General features: G+C 42.0%; 1 protein-coding gene across 1 annotated transcript; it reads left to right on the forward strand.

The window, feature by feature from the left end:
* The first annotated feature begins 5,552 nt into the window (after positions 1-5,552).
* rpl23 (ribosomal protein L23) lies at positions 5,553-18,579 on the forward strand. Its single transcript, XM_084370932.1, has 7 exons — positions 5,553-5,671; positions 12,176-12,307; positions 12,991-13,106; positions 14,332-14,415; positions 15,286-15,414; positions 16,819-16,932; positions 18,448-18,579. Exons 3-7 carry the CDS (start codon positions 13,094-13,096, stop codon positions 18,528-18,530), a joined length of 423 nt encoding a protein of 140 aa, XP_084227058.1. The 5' UTR covers positions 5,553-5,671; positions 12,176-12,307; positions 12,991-13,093; the 3' UTR covers positions 18,531-18,579.
* The last annotated feature ends 819 nt before the right edge of the window (positions 18,580-19,398 follow it).

Raw genomic sequence — 19,398 nt, forward strand, 5'->3', positions numbered from 1 at the left:
GTCACTATGCTATGTTTACACGGAGGCACGCTCCGCGTTCACGCGAGTCTCCCTCGCAGCCGATTGCACTACGGAAGCCGCGTCGGACAAGATGAACGAGACTCGCGATAGATACACACCGGTGTTTACTTCCTGCTTTGAGCGACCGAGTGACACACAAACACAAGAGGGATCTGCTGCACTGGTGATTTGAAACTTTGACACTCACAGCAGGATGTTACTATTGTTTAACATTTGAAAACCTTTAAATGAACAACTGAACACAGAACCACAGCAAACAAATAAAAAAAATAAAGGCCAAAGTCTTAACTTGATGACACTTTAGATAATAGTCTTTAGTGCAGGTTTGTTGTTGAACCTGCTCTGAAGGATATTTTCATTTTACAAATTCTGCACTCAGCTTTGCAGTCTCCAATATCATTGAAATGCAGCCAGATGCTGCTTCTTTTTCAGTTTTCACTCATTTCTTAAATTTTTCCCAACGTGCTTGCATTTAAATCCGGCTCCCCCGTCTCTCTGTCGCTCTGTGTGTACCTGGCCTGTACCACTACACTCTGGCTGTGTCCAAATTCAGGGGCTGCAGCCTTCAGTGGCCTAGCCTTTGCGGTCCACGAGGGCCGGGTCCTTAGGACCGGTCTTAGAAAGCCTCGTCCACCATTGTTAAATGGGACGGTCTAGCCTTCGGAGCATTTCCTGGTTGCCTCACCAGATGTTCCCGCCCCTTACTCTTACGTCACGATTGTGAATGAAGAGATGCATTAAAGTCTGTTTTGGTTCAAATCTATCAAACGTGTACATTTATTTGTGTGTGTGCACAAAAAACAACGACAAAATGTGTCAAATCTAAATTGAATTATCAACATTACAGAATAAACATTAACCCATTGGTGAATAACAACTATATTTACCATAACATTACCAGCGTCACGTATTTTAACTGAAAGTTAACATCTGGAGGTTTTATAGTCCCTTGAAGTTTAACATATCTGGCGTTGGATATTCAAATGTCTAAAAACCGAGTATGAACCCATTACTTAAATTTGTCATGTCATGTCTGCGCCACTTGATGTCGCCATCTTCTCTTGCTTCCTCTTCTGTTTCGGGACTGAGCAGCGGCGCTCAAAGGATCTTGGGATATAGCAGGCCGCGAAGGATAGTAGCGGTGCGTCCTCCGAAAAGAGGGAAGTGCAGGCTGCATTTGTGGGCTGCGTTTGAAGGAGCCTCTGAATTTGGACAGCCTTCGCGCAGTGTTGTGACATAATTGGCCTTCAAATGCGCACTTTGTGGGCTGCAGCCCCTGAATTTGGACACAGCCTCTGTTTTTGGAGCATCTGCCCCCCTTCCTTCTTTCGCATAATGGTATGATCCTAGTCTGTCCTCGCATGTGATTGGCCGCATGGTGTGCCCATCAAAATAAAGTCCCGCCCCTGCCTGCATGGATTCTCAGCAGAGCTGAGCAGGAGCGGCTGAAGATTCAGCTCAACCTGATGGAGTCGGGTCGTCTCGTTCGCTAGAATCGGCTCTTAGAGCCAGTTCGTTCGCGAGCAACACATCACTACAAATTAAAGCCAGGGCGTCTTTCTGTTCTCACTCAGACACCAGCCGCCTAAATACACCTGATTTCATTCATCAACATCCATGAGTATTCCCCGAGGAACTGACAAACAAACCAAAAAGATTGATAAATAAAACCCCCCTCTGTCAACCAACCAACCCTCCAACCAACCAACTATCTATCCAACCAATCTTCCAACCAACCAACCATGTGTCCAGAAGCATCCCAGTGCCTGATAACCTTTTCATGATCCAGTGCTCTATTCCTGTGCACATGTATCATTGCCAGTCCCAAAAGCCTTTCGTCTCCCATGCTTGATCGCAGCCAGGTCTTCAAATGTCTCAAAGCAGAAAATGATCTCTCACATGAACAGGTGGTCACTGGTAGTGGGAGGTAGATGGAGAGGACGCAATGGATGTTGGGGTAGTACTGTGCGTCGATTTGGTCCAGTGTATCTTTTGCCGTCAATGCCAGCACTGTTGGAGGTTGATTTTTGACCATCCATCTATGAATCTCCTGGTTAATGGAGTCTGGCTGAGGGAGATCTTGTTTGTACCGTGACACCAACATTTCCTGCTTTTCTTTAGTGAGTTTGAACAAAGATGATGGTATTAGATAGGTAGCAAGCATAGCTGGCTCAGAAACTTCCTCAAACCTAATGTAAAGTTGGCTTGTGACATGGTCACTGAAAGGGTAAAAAAGATTCAGTCTGTAATGTTCCTCCACTGACTGTGATGGAACGTTTCCCCTGTTTTGCTGCCTGTTGGTCACCCGTTTTTTTGCAGGTACAACATCGATGGAACTGGCAAGCCCTATCACATAATAAACTTTCCACAAAAGCAATTTTAGCTATGTCAGTAGAGTAGGTGTTGGGAGTCTGGTCAAAACACTGGTGTAAAAAACTGCTCACAACAACCTAACTCACCAGAAACCTAGCTTGAATGGGGATGAATGGCTCACGTGAGGAAGTGGGAATAGCCACACGTGCAATTACGCCACAACACTGCGCGAAGGCTGTCCAAATTCAGAGGCTCCTCCAAACGCAGCCCACAAATGCAGCCTAGCCTTCCCTCTTTTCGGAGGACGCACCGTAACTATCCTTCGCGGCCTGCCATATCCCAAGATCCTTTGCGCACCGCTGCTCAGTCCCGAAATAGAAGAGGAAGCAAGAGAAAATGGCAACATCAAGTGGCGCAGACATGACATTTAAATTTAAAGCTCTGGTCTACGATCTGAAAAAGGTTTGAAAAAAGCATCACCCCCCACACGCACCCCTCCCCTCTGTGCTCCTTAACCCCTCCCCTCCGAGCTCGTATCGCTCTCCCCTCGGAGCCCCGCGACACACCCCCTCCGGCTACAAGCTTCTTTTTTTCTCTTCAACGAACTTTATACGTCCCGCAACAAGCACCAAGAGCAACAAGCCGGCAGAAACCAAATACAGCCCAGCTTTGAATGCGGAGTAACGATGTCGGATTCACAGATAAAGTTATTACAATGCACGTTGAAACTCACATAAATCTTGTAAGTCATTACAATGTCCACAGCTAAGCTCCACAGACAAGCTAGCGTAACATCATTAGCATGCTACAGCTACGTTACCTTACAGCTACATAATAAGTTACAACAGCTAAGTTAGCCACTTCTAAAAGTTATTGAGGGCCAAGAGACTAACAGATGCTGCCGCCAGCTTTCATCACAACGATCGCTTCCACATTGTGGCTGAAAAACAAACCTGTGTGTGTCTCAGACCAGCTGTGTGTGTCCTAGCTGCTGTCTGGTGCTACTCAGACAGCTCCGAGACACAAACGTGTCCGTAAACCGTAATCTCTTGTTTATGACAGATAAGACACGCAAATACACACATCGTAACGCGTTTATGATAATCCATCATATTGATTTAGCAAAGGCTTCGTTGAAAACAAACGGACAAGACCGGGAGGAGGGTTAGCAAAACAGCTGAGTAGTGACCGGGCGAGAGGTTGTTATGGAGAAATAAATCCGGACAAATAAGATAAAAATCCGGAAATAAATCCGAAACCCCTCCGCTTCGCATTGGGATTTCATCCATCCCTTCATTCATCTTACTTGCTGCTTCATTTAGCTGCCACGAGCAAATAAATAGGCTGATTTGGTGTAAATATGTTAGCAATGTTAGCTTGTTGTTAGCTTACAATGCTAGCATAGAGGCTAACGTCTCCGTCGAACAAGTAAACAACTGTTGACAACACTGCAGAGACAGACACCGTCTAATAACACAGAAACAAACTAACGGCAGCTTTCACAGTCATCAGCAGCATCGGCATGAAAGTTATCTGTGTCACAACATCCACAATAAAGACGAAGGTTACCTGCTCAACAGAAACTCCATATCTTCACGGACCTTTCGCCACCGTTCAAACGATGACTTACTACCGATGTTTACTCGGTTTGAGCCCACTTTGTTTCTCATCTCGCTTTGTGTCTTTTCAGTGACAGACTTTCTTTCTTTGACTCTTTGTCGGTGGGGCGAGCAGAGGCAGCTGAACTGCTCAGGGCAAAACAAACCTCTCGTCGCTTGTAGTTTCAAATGCGGAAGTGGGTCGGGACCAGACGTCAGCAGGAGCAGGAGAGTGAACGAGGATTGGATCGGAAAATTGATCCAATAGGAGCCATCCGGGCCGGATAGTTCCTATTGGTCAATTCAGTTTTACAGACACTAGAGAGAATGGATTTTTTTGGTTCCTTTTACTCTCCACATTGTGTGGGTGGTACTATTGGGTCATAACCACCATCTAAATGATGTTAATAATAATAACAAATCTTTCAAATCGTAGACCATAGCTTTAAGTAATGGGTTTATACTCGGTTTTTATTCATTTGAACATCCAACGCCAGATATGTTAAACTTCAAAACCTCCAAATTTCAACTTTCAGTTAAAATATGTGACACTGGTGATGCTATGGTAAATATAGTTGTTATTCACCAATGGGTTAATGTTTATTTTGCAATGTTGATGATTCAATTTAGATTTGACACATTTTGTTGTTAATTTTTATACACACACAAATAAATGTACACGTTTGATAGATTTGAACCAAAACAGACTTTAATGCATCTCTTCATTCACAATCGTGAGTAAGGGTAAGGGGCGGGAACATCTGGTGAGGCAACCAGGAAATACTCCGAAGGCTAGACCGTCCCATTTAACAACGGTGGACGAGGCCTTCAAAGACCTGTCCGAAGGACCCGGCCCTCGTGGACCGCGAAGGCTAGGCCACTGAAGGCTGCAGCCCCTGAATTTGGACACAGCCATGGTGTCCAACCATGACTCCTTGTGAGGTGATGGCATGGCGCAGGTGTTTGGTCTCCACTGGGTCCATTTGGCCAGATTATTCTTTTATGGTGAGGTTTTTCTCTAAACCCAAATGAGATCGGAGGCTGGAAATCAGGTTTAAAGGAATTTATTTTGGAATAGAGTTCTTCGAAGGAATAGCGGATGAGGAGGGCAGGTCAGCAGGCAGGCAGGCAGGCAGGGTTGTCTGGTGACAGTGTGGAGGGAACTCAGGTGAGCCAGCAGAGCAGGAAGCAGAACAGAGAGACGCTGGAGGTTCTGCACACAAGGCAAACAAAACACGAACATGAGACGTAGCCCAGACAGGGAAAAAACACTGAGCATTAACACAAGAGAAATCTTATAAAATATACTATACAAAAAATAGTATAACAAGCTAAACATAATAGCAAGCAGCACTGATAATAATCACCATACAGGATGGAACAATCTGGCACCAGAGTGGAGATGAGACCAGGGTTAAATAGCAGAGGTAGATGAGTTGATGATCTGCAGGTGCGCCTCTCTGCACCTGCCACACCCACAGACACACACACCCACAGGGAAAGTAGCAGGTGAGGGAGAAGGGAAGAGGGAAGTTTCCACTCCCCCTCACAGCCCTGCAAATACGTAACCAGCTCATTCCCACTAACACTCTGCCAGTTCATACTTACAGCCAAGTTGGTCACATCAGTTTGTGCCAGTGTTTGAGTTTTTTTTTCCAGATTTACCTGTATACCTGCTTGCCTGTCAACTTACCTGTATACCTGTGTGCCTGCCTGCCTGATTGCCGACTGGTCTCCAGGTAAGCTGTCTGAAATAAATCACTAAAGTTATCCTGCTGCCTCGCCTATCTTCCGCATTTGGGTCTAACCCTTGTTGTTAAGCATACTGGCTGTGACAGTTTCCTACAGCAAAGATTTGTTGGAGCAGGGTAACAGACAGGGGTGCCTACTTTCCCGCCTCCCTGTCAGATCCAAAGGTTAAGGTTAAATATACAGTTTAATGTATTTACTGGCTGACGATCTTTAATGGATTTATCTATCTGAATAATCATTGGTCTCAGGTTATACAATTCATATGCAGAAAACAGAAATGATGGCAGTAGGGAAACGTAATTACAGCAATGATTTAAGAAGAAAACCAGTGATAAATACCTGTACTTTAATACATTAATCTAGATAATAGGAGGAAAGGCAGGAGAAGAGGCAGAGGGAGCTGGATGAAAGCGAAGCAGAGAGAGAAAAGACAAAGCAGGAGCAGCTGGACACCATTAGTGCTGTCTTTGGGATGTTGGTGGAGAAGCACAAGTAGCCTTTTGATTTGTTTGGTTTGAATATTTTAACGTGGTTATGGAGTTGTTTAATTTGATTTGTTTGAAAATATAGCTATTAATAACATAAGAATCTGTTGCCTTTACTCAAATGATTCCTCAGTTAAAAGCTGTGTGACATCAAACAGGAGCTGCTTTTCATCCGTCTCACCAGAGATGAATACTGAAGGAGTTTGCTTTGGTGCAAAACAGAAATGTGTGTTGAAATGTCATTCTTTAGCATCAAAACAATGTTAGATTCATCACAAACAAGAATCACAGGAGGCAATAGTGTAATATGTATCACTCTATGACCAGAACAACAATTGGCTTCTAGAAGATGAAAAGAAAAGGTTTGTGATAGCTGGTATTAATGCAAATTATAGGAGAACTGACTCAGCTCAACATTCATTTAAATGGACAACGATCGTGAGCAGATTGATAGAATAAATTGAGAATAACCCCAAGTTTCTTTTGAGCATTGTAGCCAGGCTGACAGAGATTCATACCTCTATTGATCATCAATCAATCAATCACACTATATTTGTAGGGCGCTTTTCATACATCGTAATGTAGTGCAAAGTGCTTTACAGAATTCCCACACACACACACACACACTCACACACACACACATACACCCACACTCACACACACGATATACACACACATACACAAACATGTATCCAGCTACTTAAAACACAATAAGTAAAATAAAAGAGTGAGTAATAATAAATAAATAAATAAATAAATAAATAGTAATAAATAAAACACTGCATTAACAACAGGTATTGCGGAATTGAGGAAACGCTTTTGTTGATGTATTTCACTGAGGAGACACTAGAGGCAGTAAAATAAAGATAAAATAATAAAACTCTAAAACTAAGAATGATAAAATACTAAAGGAGGTTAAAAGTCTAAAACTTTATAAAACTCGATAAAATAAATAAGTAAATAAATCATTAATAAAGTAAAACATGATTAAACAAAGTAATTAAAATAAATAAATGAATAGTAAGTGAATAGATAAATAGAATAAAGCCAGGTTTAAGCAAGATAAAAAACAATAAAAAAAATAGAATTCAGTTAAAACCAGCCTAAAAATGAAGGGCTTAAGGTTGTTCTTGAAAGTATCAACACTCTCCAGTGCCCTCAGGTCCTCTGGGAGGCTGTTCCACAAACGTAGACCGTGGTACTGAAAGGTGGCCTCGCCGTGAGTCGCCTCACTTTTGGAATAGTTTAAAGGCTGTGACCAGAGGACCTGAGGGTTCTGGAGGGTTCATATGATAAAAGCAAATCTGATAAATAAGTTGGGCCAAGGCCATTAAGAGCTTTAAAAACGAATAAAAGGATCTTAAAATCAATCCTGAAGCAGACAGGTAGCCAGTGCAGAGACTTTAGAATTGGTGTGATGTGTGCTCTCTTTCTGGTCTTAGTCAACACCCGTGCTGCAGAATTTTGGAGTAGTTGTAATTGAGCTATGTTCTTTTTTGGGAGACCAGAAAGTAGGGTGTTGCAATAATCAATGCGGCAGGTGATAAAAGCATGATTAGTGTCTCTGTACTGGCTTTGGAAAGGAACAGTCGCACTCTGGCAATGTTTTTTAGATGATAAAAAGCTGTCTTAGTTAAACTTTGCCAAGCATTTCAGCATCAACCAGGACAAACTTCTCTAGTGTTTCCTCATGTAAAAACAAAGGTTCTGTAGTGATAAAATTAAGATTCTGATCTTTTTTAAAAGTGATCTGATATCATCTATTTCACTTCTAAAGTGATCTGCAAAATCTTCACATTTAGAAATGGACGACTCACTGCTAGACTTCATATAAACAGGGTTAATGAGATGGTCAATTGTTGTGAATAGGATTTTGAGGTTGTTCCGGTTGTCAGCTATCAGTTTTGAAAAATGTGATTGTCTTGCATCTTTAATTGCTTTATTGTAAGTGTTAAGCTGTTCATGGAAAATTTGGTACTTGTCTGGCGCGGCTTCCGTAGTGCAAACGGCTGTGAGGGAGACTCGCGTGCATGCGGGAGCATGCCTCCAGGCAAATATGGTATAGTGACTGTTTAGGCTAGAAAAATGTACTAAATGATGTCGTTTCAAGTAAACTCTGGATGTCGCCACTTCAGGACACTTGGATTGCAGCGGACGAGCAGTATGGAGGAATATTACAAAGTTTTTGTGTAGTTTTATGGACCTTTTCGTCTCGGACACCATTTACGCCCGTTATATGGATTTTTGCAGCAGGACGGTACCCCCGTCCAGCTGCACTTTGAGGAATAAGAAACTACACCAGACTTCTCATCAGCATGAGGGTGAGTCGATTATGACTGAATTTCGTTCTAGAGTGAACTATTCCTTTAAAACCGAGTGATGCTGAATAGATTGTTGCCGTGCCGCCACCTTTCCTGTCTATTCTGCTGGAGAATGAAAAATTGTAATTTGGTGGTGAGGCTTCAATGAGGGCTATTGGTACATCAGTGTTAGGCCATGTTTCTGTTAAAAACTTGCGGTCAATATTATATCTAAAATCAGGTCATTAATGAGAAATGTCTTATTTAAAAGATATCTTGCATATAAAAGTGCCATATTCAGGGTCAGGGGTGGATTAGCAGACGACTGTGTGTGTGTGTGTGTGTGTGTGTGTGTGTGTGTGTGTATATGGATGTAAGATAAATAAAATTCACCCCATGAGTTTGTTTACTGTGGTGGTGTTTCATGCTAACTCTGTTAGTGATGTAGACAAGAACAGGAAAGGCTGCATTTTGATCCTTCCACAAGGGGGAGCTAGTGGCATCAGGTGGGACATGGTTTGGTGTTGTTGACAGAGGAAGGGCAGGTGAAGGAGGGGAGGAAGAGGAAGAAGAAAAAGTAAATAGTGCAGCGGATTGTACAGCATACTGTAAATTAGCCGCAAGCATGTGGCTACTCAGCGTGTTGGGATGGAGTCCATCACTCCTGAGGAAGGTTGAATGCCCCCAAAACATGTTAAAATTGTCAATAAAACCGATGTTGAGGGGTCTGTAGGCAGACTGGAGCCAGCTGCGGAGACTGAGTAATCTGCTAAAACGCCCTGCTCCACTGGCCACTGTGGGGATGTGCCAGAAATAAAAACAGACTTTCCACAGGAACTTAAAAAGCATAAAAGATCCTTAAAATCCTTTTTGGTCAGCTCTGATTGCTGACAGGCTAAGTCGTTGGTCCCTACGTGAACTATCACCCGGCTGATAGAGGAGGGGAGTGAAAGCAACAGCCCTGGGAGCTTCTCCAGGGTATTGGGTACAGTGGCTCCCAGGGAAACAGCAAGTGACAGCATTGAAGAAGCGAATATTCCTGATGATGGAGTCCCTGGTTATCAATGTGGTCGGGGAGAAGAGGGGACGAAGACGGGGAGGTGACGGCTGTGGACTCCCATTGCCTGGGAGTGCGCGACCTGTTTGCACGCCGGTGGTCACAGGCTGGAGGTGGGCAGCCTGGGCAGGTGGGTGATGTGAAGGGGGACCGGCGGCCTTGAACCCGGAAGGAGGATCCCCTCTCGGCTCAGGGCAAGGAAGACATCCAGACCATCTGAGTACAGCGTCCTTTAACATCTTGCGGCGAGAAGGCGCTGTTGCTTCGGTCAACGGCCATCAATCCAGCCTCAGGGTAGAGTGGCAGGCCGCCTGAACACTGTTTTTCTGTAGAGGTGGAGTGACAGTGTCGGCCGGTGTCGTTCTTGGCGATGGGTCCAGAACAGGGCGAGTCGGAGCAGCCGGAGCGACAGCTGGGTCACCTGGGTGGGCCGTGGCGTCAGCGGACAGTACCGTGTAGCGGTTGGAGAGGTCCAGGTGGCGAGGCAGACTGGGCCGTCCGACTGTTCCTACCATGGACCACCACCTCGGCCCATGACTCCCGATGGTAAGGAGTTGAGCAGAAGGAAAGTCAAAGGTTGGTGCCAGGGTCCATTTTGAACGGTGTCCCGGATGGTTGCGTTGAGGAACATTATTTTTTGGATTGCTCAGATGCCACTTCCATGAAACTGGACAGATGTCCTCTTTCAGGTCAGCATTCTTTTTATTTGCTTTATTAAGGACTTTGCAGTCCTCATATGGCATGGTAGGCATAGTAGCTTGGGAGTTTGAGTGTGTCTGCTTGTCTGTGTGTAAAACCAAGCTAGTAGCAGCTACACTTGAGGCTATCTATGATAGCGTAGCGAAAACAAGTCTCACAACACTATCCAAAAATACACACACACACAGTTCAGAAGATTATTATTCGGTTTTCTCAAGTAGTAGAATTAAAACTGACTGACAACCTGAGCTTTAGTTCTCTGCAGAGCAGCCTGAACGCTCGTAATCTGAGCTGGAAGTGAGTTCCATGCAACTATGGCTCAATACAATACTGACCGCTGCCTGCTTGTATTCCTATAACACTCAGCAGTAATGACTTTATGGGCTTCTTTAATTATAAAATTCTACTTATTAGAGACTAAATTCATCACCTTCTGACCTCAGATGGTATCAATTTAGCCTCTAACACAGAACCCTCAGAAACAGCTATCAAACCATATACATATCTTGACTACTTTTCTACCGTTGACCTTCACCAGCTAACTTCAATTATTTCTTCATCTAAGCCATCAAAGTGTCTGTTAGACCCAATCCCAACTAAACTGCTTAAAGAAGTTCTGCCTCTACTTAGCACCTATACAGTATACTCAAAATGATCAATCTGTCCCTATTAATCGCATCTGACGAAGGTCTTGTCTCTCTACTAGTCTTATTAGATCTTGTGCTACATTTGACACCATTGACCATCACATCCTGTAACAAAGACTGGAACATTTAATTGGTATTAAAGGAACTGCACTGATGGTGCAAGTTCTACTTACCAGACCGACCTCAGTTTGTACAAGTTAACAATGAATCCTCACAGCATACCAAAGTTAGTCACAGTGTTCGACAAGGTTCTAAGCTCAGACCAATATTATACACTTTATATATGCTTCCTTTAGGGAATATCATTAGAAAACACAAATTTTCATTGTTATGCAGATGATACACAATTATACTTAACCTTTAAGCCAGATAACACTAATCAGTTAGCTCACCTTCAGGCATGTATGAAGGACATAAAAACCTCTACGACCTGCAATACTCTGCTACTGATTCTGCTGGGCCCTAAATATCTTAGAGACACATTATCTAATGATATAGTTACTCTGGATGACATTACTCTGGCCTCCAGCCCCACAGTAAGGAATATGGAAAAGATTTGTACTTTTAACTCCCACATAAAGCAAAAAGGACTGCATACAGTGAGGTGACAAGAAGACTAAACAGGGACTATGACATCAAAAGCCTCAGCAAACACGGCCACTTACCCGCAAGAAAATAGAAAAGAAAGAGGAACTGTCAATGACCAACCAATTACACACACACACACACACACACACACACACACACACACACACACACAGAGTAAAGTAATGTTAGCTAGTTAAGGTAGCTAGCAAATGTAAGATATAAAGTTGGCCAATTTGTTGATACATGATAATAACACATAACTTTACTCTGCTACACAATATGGATAAAACACACCCACACATGAATGTGCAAGTATGTTGTTGAAATATGTAAAATATTAAGTATGAGTAAAATATGATGATAGTACTTACATGTAAAGTGTGTGTTCCACAATAAATATATTCCTGACAGTCACAGTTGATAAGAATCAAAGGTTTCTATGAGATTCCATAGGAAATGCATGCGGGTCATTTTTGACCAACTTATGGTAGCTTGGGGTAGTAATACTAAAAATTTAAATGTATAAAAGAAAGGAAAAGAACATTTAAATGGCATGACATCAAAAACATGTTTTTGCTGGATTAGCTGGAATATGAAATGATAATAATATTATTAATAATAATAATAAATATGAAGATATTGCAAGAAAACAACCTCACCTCATTCACCCACTTTTGCATCTAAGGGTTCATTTGTATGTTTATATCAAAATCAGCAGGAACAAAGAGGTGGTGGTACTACCAGAGGAGGAGGAGGTTTCTCTGTGCCTGTATTCATCCAGGGAGAGGAAGTTGAGTGGACTCATCAAGGTGCTGGACTGGATGCACAACACAGGTGCCCTCTTCAGGTAGGGACAAAGCAGACTGTACACGTGAACTCAAAAGGGATGCAAGCATATATTATACACCTATATCATGCAGCTAGTTTATTCATCAACCATTCCTTTTAAATTTTGCGAAGTGATGTTGTTTTGTCAAAAACAATACATTGATTATTTGACAGTTACCTCTTGTCCACTCTGTAACTCAAGACGTTCAAATCATACAGTCAGTTCTCTATAAGTGCCTTGTCTGTGAAGACAGTAAAGCAAATGACCTCTACTGTCAGTGTTGTGTTAACAGGTTGTTTCTGCTGCCCCCAAGTGGCAAATAAGTAAATAAGCTAAATAAATATATAATACAGTATATGTTTTCTCTTACTCATTTTTAATGTCCCTTTTTTCTTCTTTCTCACATGTTTTTAGAAAAATATGTCAATATTAACAACAACAAATGTCAAAGTGATGTCATCACATAAAACATTAGAAAAAAATAGCTCATTTCGAGCATTTTAACAGTGTTTTTATTGTTTGAATTTAAACATTGTGTTGTTGTAATGTTTGGGTTCATTAAATGAAACGAAAATAGGGAGTAAGGGAATTTAAAAATGTATAGGATGAATGTCGTTATTTATTTTCATTAAAAAATCTGCGAAAGACAACGATCAAATAACGTAAAAGCTAACTCAAAGTTGTGGGATTGTTTCCGACAGCTCCTGAACGCGGCATTGATCCGCGCTATGACCCGGATGTAGTTCTGTTCAACTTTATATCCCACAATTCCTTTCTGCACCTTCCTCTTTCCCTACTGCAGCAATGTCCAAGAGAGGTATGAAACCCACCTTGAGAAATCCACTTTCATCTGTTGTTTTCACGCCCCGCCAGATCTTATAATGTTGTTTGTTTGTGATATATGTTGGAAGACAACATATCTTCGCGATTAGTTTGAAATTTGTGTGAGCAATTTAGAAGTAAAGAACGATAGCATTTTCGCTGGCTAGTTGGCGGAAGCCATGTTTCGCTGTCACCGCCATGAAGGCATAAAGATAGCAAAGCGGGAGGCCGAAAATTAGCATTTATACTGCTTGGCGTAAAATATAGACAGGCTTTGATCGTGATATATTTAATTTGCTGCTATAAACTTACTTAAGTATTTCACCGTGATTCTTCCATCACGGCGTGATTGGTCCGAGCTAGCTAGTGCTATGTGGGAAAGCTAGGCAGAGCCGGCACGCTGGTTGGTGTGAATCGTGGCTAACTCATTTTAGAAGTGGATATTATCTTTGCGATACACGGCGGTTGAACAAATGACGTACAATGTACTTTAATGTTCAGAGAGTACATGCATTGGAATGTTATCCCATTGTGTTTGAACATCTGTACATTGAGAAATAAATTCAGGTTTCAAAACTGGTGTACTTGAAACTTACAACATGCTAGCGTCAATCAGCAAATGGTTTGCTTTTTTTTTGGCATGGAGCCCCAGTAGTGGAAGCCTTGGTCTTGACAGATGCATAAATGTTGATGCCAGATTCAGTAAGATCAGTCTTAATTTCGCAGAGAACTGCCAGCATATTCTTGTGTACTGACTTTTTAAAGCATTCTTGGTTATCAATACATTATCAAGCTGTCACAGCTTAATAACTCATTGCTGTAGTTACTTTTCAAAGCTCGGTCCACTTGAACAAGTTACAAATATCATCGCTGGTGAGATGAGTCTTCAAAGCTGGTCACTCTTGTGGGCACTGTTGTACCTAGTTCATAAAAAGGTGATGTTTGATTCCAGTGTTTTTGACTACGTAACACGTGTCTAGAATCTCTTAACTGTTCATTGTTTGACATGTGTGTTGGAGTGGCTGCACTTCACCCCAGGGTGTTTGGACCTGTCATGGCGTGAACTGTCAAAGTAGCATCAAGTGGTGTTGGATTACCTAACATCTCAAACTGGATGCTAAATTCAAATGTGATTCTTCATTATTGGCTTCATCACAGATGATTTGTCTTGGATGGAGCGCAGGCTAAGTTGATTGTTCTAACTCTGTTTTGTCTTGTAGGACGTGGTGGTTCATCTGGAGCCAAGTTCCGCATCTCACTGGGTCTCCCAGTGGGAGCGGTCATCAACTGCGCTGACAACACAGGTATGCCTCAATTAACCTGCAAATTAGGTTTTGTGCTAAAGGAAGGTTGATATGGAGAATATGAGGAAGACTTGTCAATTGTTGTAAATTCTTGTAAAAATGCTTGATTTTCAATCGTATCTGTTAATCTGATGAAACTATCTTGTATTAGTTACAGGGCCAATTTTCTACAGAACAAGTTTAACTTTTGATACTTTTAGCTGATAATACTGTACTTAAGTAGGATTTGGATTTTTTTTTTGTCAGTCACTCAGTTCATTCTCAGTGCACTCTGTGCTTTGTTCACAACCTGCCTATTTGAATTATGTTGTATTGAGAAGGAGTTACCACAAACTAAGACTGTTGTGCTATCTTACAATCAATACATATGAAACTTTTTTAAAATAGGAAGATATTTCCCCTTCAAAAAGCACTTGCTTTGTCTGTTCAGTGTCTTGGTGAGTTGTCGTAGAAGGGAATATTAAGCTCTTCACTGTGGGTGAGATGGCAGCGACACACTGTGGCTGACTAATCTCAATCAGTGATGAGACACTTTTAAACCTGCACAGTTCCAACCAAAGAGTTATTTGAGTGGAAACAGTTGCAGATAAAGCTGTAGCTTGTTTTACATACGTTATAGGGTGGTGATTAGACTAGCTCTATGTGAGCAGGCAGTAGTGTTAATGGTGCAAAACAATTTGAGTAAATGTAAATTCATGTTGTAAAATGAGTATGCGGTAAGGGAACAGTGGCTGATGTGATGACACAAAGCACTGTCATTTGTGGAGTATGAACATCAGTGTTTAGAAGCTTCTCTCCTAGTTCGTAGTTTACCTCACCTTCTCCCACACTTGCCCCTATCTAATGTTGGTCTTCTCCCTTTTCCTCCAGGTGCCAAGAACCTTTACATCATCTCTGTGAAGGGCATCAAGGGTCGTCTGAACCGTCTGCCTTCTGCAGGAGTGGGTGACATGGTCATGGCCACAGTCAAGAAAGGCAAACCAGAACTCCGGAAGAAGGGTGAGTGTCAGATCCGCCATGCTCACTGACCGTACAGCACGGTCATTCACACAGGAAGGGATTTGATGTCTTTGCCTAGCTTATATATTGGTATATAATGACCTCCAGCTTGGTTGAGTTGTGATCATGTGCTGTGACTGCAGGGCATGAGTTCTTCGGCCTCTGTCATGTTGGACTGTGAGTTTTTCTGTGCTCACTGCCTCAGTAAGAAATGTCAGTGCTGAAATGTTGAATTCAGCAGCACTGTTTGAATGATCCTCACCACACACCTACAAAGTTTATCCAAAGTGGAATGTGTGCAGCACATGTGTATCACTGGTAACACTGACACAGGTCGTAGATGAGTAGGAAGATATTTCCCCTTCAAAAAGCACTTGCTTTGTCTGTTTAGTGGCTCGGTGAGTTGTCGTAGAAGGGAATATTAAGCTCTTCACTGTGGGTGAGATGGCAGCGACACACTGTGGCTGACTAATCTCAATCAGTGATGAGACACTTTTAAACCTGCACAGTACAACCAAAGAGTAGTTTGAGTGGAAACAGCTTCTCTGAATACAGCGTGTTAATGCTCAGGAGTTGGTGGAGAACCGTTGTATTGGCTGCTTTGGTTTGAAAACTACACATATCTGCTTAAAACTTGAGGTCATTTTTTTGCTGAACTTCAGCGACACTTGGAGAGTACAGCTCAAATTATCGTTTCACACAAGTTCTAATGAAATTATTGCAGCATTTTCCAGGTGTCTTTATAAACACCCAGAATGATTTATAGTGTAACAGAAGTTACCTTCATACAGGTCTGCAGGTAACAAACTTAAATGTTTGAGGGGAACAAAATCAAGACCTTGAAAGAACACATACAGTAAATGGACATGGGTGACTTTCTGAACTTGTAATAACAGCTTCAGAGTCATGTTGATGGTACGGTGTCCTGTAACAGGGTGAAAGGTGTCTGATTTGTTTCTGCACTATAACTTCAGTGAGAGGGTAGGATCACAGCCTTACATGCATGTTTACTTCAACTGACAAGTTTCAACACATCACATTATGTCATGATTTTAGTTTGTAGTTGGCACCTACATCTGACAAAATGACAATGTCTACATAATGTTGCTTTAACCTTGATTATCTCAAACTATACAGTGCTTGGCCCTTGAATTTAAGGAACTGGGGGCTGGAGGGCCCTTGATCTGATGTTTGAAGTGAGGGGCCGTCTTTGTAACTAAATAAGCGGAGTGTGAGGTAGACTGGAATCACAGGCTGTCTAATTTACAGGTGAAGTGAATAGTTTCTCCTGTCAGTCCGTCACAGTCACCTCATCTGTTCCACCCAAGCTGAAGTCATGGTGAATACAGGTGTACATCATACAAATGCGTACATTTGAGTTAACCATTTTCCATCTGTCCACAGTGCATCCTGCGGTGGTGATACGGCAGCGGAAGTCGTATCGGCGAAAAGACGGCGTGTTTCTCTACTTTGAAGACAACGCGGGTGTCATAGTAAACAACAAAGGAGAAATGAAAGGTGAGTTTGTGTGGATGTTAGACCAGACCCATTTATCGCTGTGCACACTGTACAGTTGTCGTGACAAGAGACAGCAGATTTGATGTTTTTGCTTGTGTGTAAACGTAGCACAAAAAGTAAGGACATTTGTGTTTGGTTGATGATTTCTTTGTAACAATGCTTCTTTGCAATAAATCTTATACCGTTGGAAAGCCTGTTTATTTCCCTTTTTTTAAATGGTGCCACATTTGTAAGGATCATGCAATTGTGGGATGAGCAGCAGAGCTGAGTATGTGGGTTGCACCCATGAAAAATTTGCCAAATCTTCTCTGCCAAACAGCTTATTCTTGACTTGATTCTAGACTCTTGTTTGGTGTAGTTTGGTGGATTGGATGATCGAAGTCTGAAGAAACATCTTGGCAATTTATTAATTTAACAAACACAATCCTCAGTAGCATGTGGAAGAACCATACACAGCCACAACAGCCTGGCACCTCCTCCTCATGCTGGTCACCAGCCTGGTCACACACACACAGCGGAGACTACTTCCAGAATTTGGGAGTGGAAATTTTTCATGGGTGCAACCCACATACTCAGCTCTGCTGTTCATCCCACAAGTGCATGATCCTACCAAATTCGGCACCTTTTAAAAAGAGAATTAAACAGGCTTTCCAACAGTATAAGATTTATTGCAAAGAAATAATCTACCAAACACAAATTTCCTTATTTGTGCTCTTTATTATGTAATGACCTCCAGCTTGGTAGATGTGTCTTGAGTCACTGTAGTTTTTCTTTTTTTTCAGGGGTTATCAGGGTTGTGTGTTGAAGTTTCTCAATTGTCACTGCTTCAATAACATTCTAAGTTTTGGATCATTTCCAAAGTGCCATCACTTCACTAGTTAAAAGCATTGCTGTGTCAACACTAGTGTGTTTTGACACACTAGTGTTGTAGATGAATAGGAAGATATTTCCCCTTCAAAAAGCACCTGCTTTGTCTGTCAGTTTTATTTCAGTATTTTTAAATTTTTTGTCACTCAGTTCATTCTCAGTGCTTTGGTCACACCCTGCTTATTTGAATTATGTTGTATTGAGAAGGAGTTGCCACAAACTAAGATGGTTGCGCTATCTTACAATCAATACATATGAAACTTTTTTAAAATAAATAGGAAGATATTTCCCCTTCAAAAAGCACTTGCTTTGTCTGTTCAGTGTCTTGGTGAGTTGTCGTAGAAGGGAATATTAAGCTCTTCACTGTGGGTGAGATGGCAGCGACACACTGTGGCTGACTAATCTCAATCAGTGATGAGACACTTTTAAACCTGCACTGTACAACCAAAGGCAGCATGTTATGTGTCAATACTGCATTATACTTCATGTTTATGTTGTACCAGTGTTTGAAGTACATTTCACACTTTTTCCTTTCTATAAATATTGTGTTAGTTTGGAGCGCAGCAGTCTGTCCCTGATTTCATGTTTTTAATGGAGCATGCAGTGTTGGAACTGAAGTAACTCTGCTCTCCTTGTCTGTATCTGCAGGTTCAGCCATCACAGGTCCAGTGGCAAAAGAGTGCGCTGACCTTTGGCCCAGGATTGCCTCAAACGCTGGCAGCATAGCTTGAAGCTGGACCCTGCACCCATTTGTTTTCAATAAAAACTGTTGGTAATCAAGCCACATGTCTTGGTGTTTCATTTCCACTTTATGTAAAGGAAACAATGTTTTGAAGGAAATGTAGTTAAAATATTGAAACAGGAGCTACTGTTAATGTTCTGCATGGATCTGATGCGGTTTAGAAACATTCATGATGCTTGGTTCCAGAAATAATGTATACTTTGATGATCTCTGCATGCTGAGCGTCTTGGTAGGTTTTGGAAAATAAAGGTGACACTGTCACAGCTGCACTTCATACACGTTTTGATGTTGATCAACATGACAACTCTACTGCTACGTACATCTGTGCTCAGGTTGTGAGAAACAGTGACTGTAAATTAAGCTTGGTGGTTGGTCATATTGTACCAAGATTACTTTTCACTGTCGTAATAGTTACTGTGATGTGTTTTTCTCCTCTTCAAATATGGATACTACTTCTAGCCACGCATAAAATCACTTCTGAACAGGTGGTCCAGTTTTTGTATTTGGTGTGAACCTGGTTTGCCTTATTTAAACAGGGATTTAATTCATCCTGTAGATGCACCTCCTCAGCGCTACCAGTAGAGGGTGTATTGAGACCTGGCTGGGTTTGGGTGATGGTATGTTGATGTACAGCCTTTATTTTCCAACCTTTACATCACAGATAAACATGTTGGCACCTGTACAGTTCTCACACAGTAACAGGAGCCATTACTGTCTGAGATGCACAACACATAGCACACGTTTAAGAAAATAATTCAGATCACAGTAAGAAGAAACACTGGGGATGGGTTATAAACCTGAGTACTATTAAATATAGTCCTAAAGAGCTTTCAGACCTGACTCAAGCTGATTGGCAC

This window comes from Pagrus pagrus (assembly GCF_965226575.1).
Source record: "Pagrus pagrus genome assembly, chromosome: 13".
Lineage (NCBI taxonomy): Eukaryota > Metazoa > Chordata > Actinopteri > Spariformes > Sparidae > Pagrus > Pagrus pagrus.

What these genes read in the sequence shown, in the direction of transcription:
- rpl23 (XM_084370932.1), top strand. An exon ending in CAACTGCGCTGACAACACAG is followed by an intron (nt 14,416 to 15,285) that starts GTATGCCTCAAT and finishes CTTTTCCTCCAG; the next exon opens with GTGCCAAGAACCTTTACATC. An exon ending in CAACAAAGGAGAAATGAAAG is followed by an intron (nt 16,933 to 18,447) that starts GTGAGTTTGTGT and finishes CTGTATCTGCAG; the next exon opens with GTTCAGCCATCACAGGTCCA.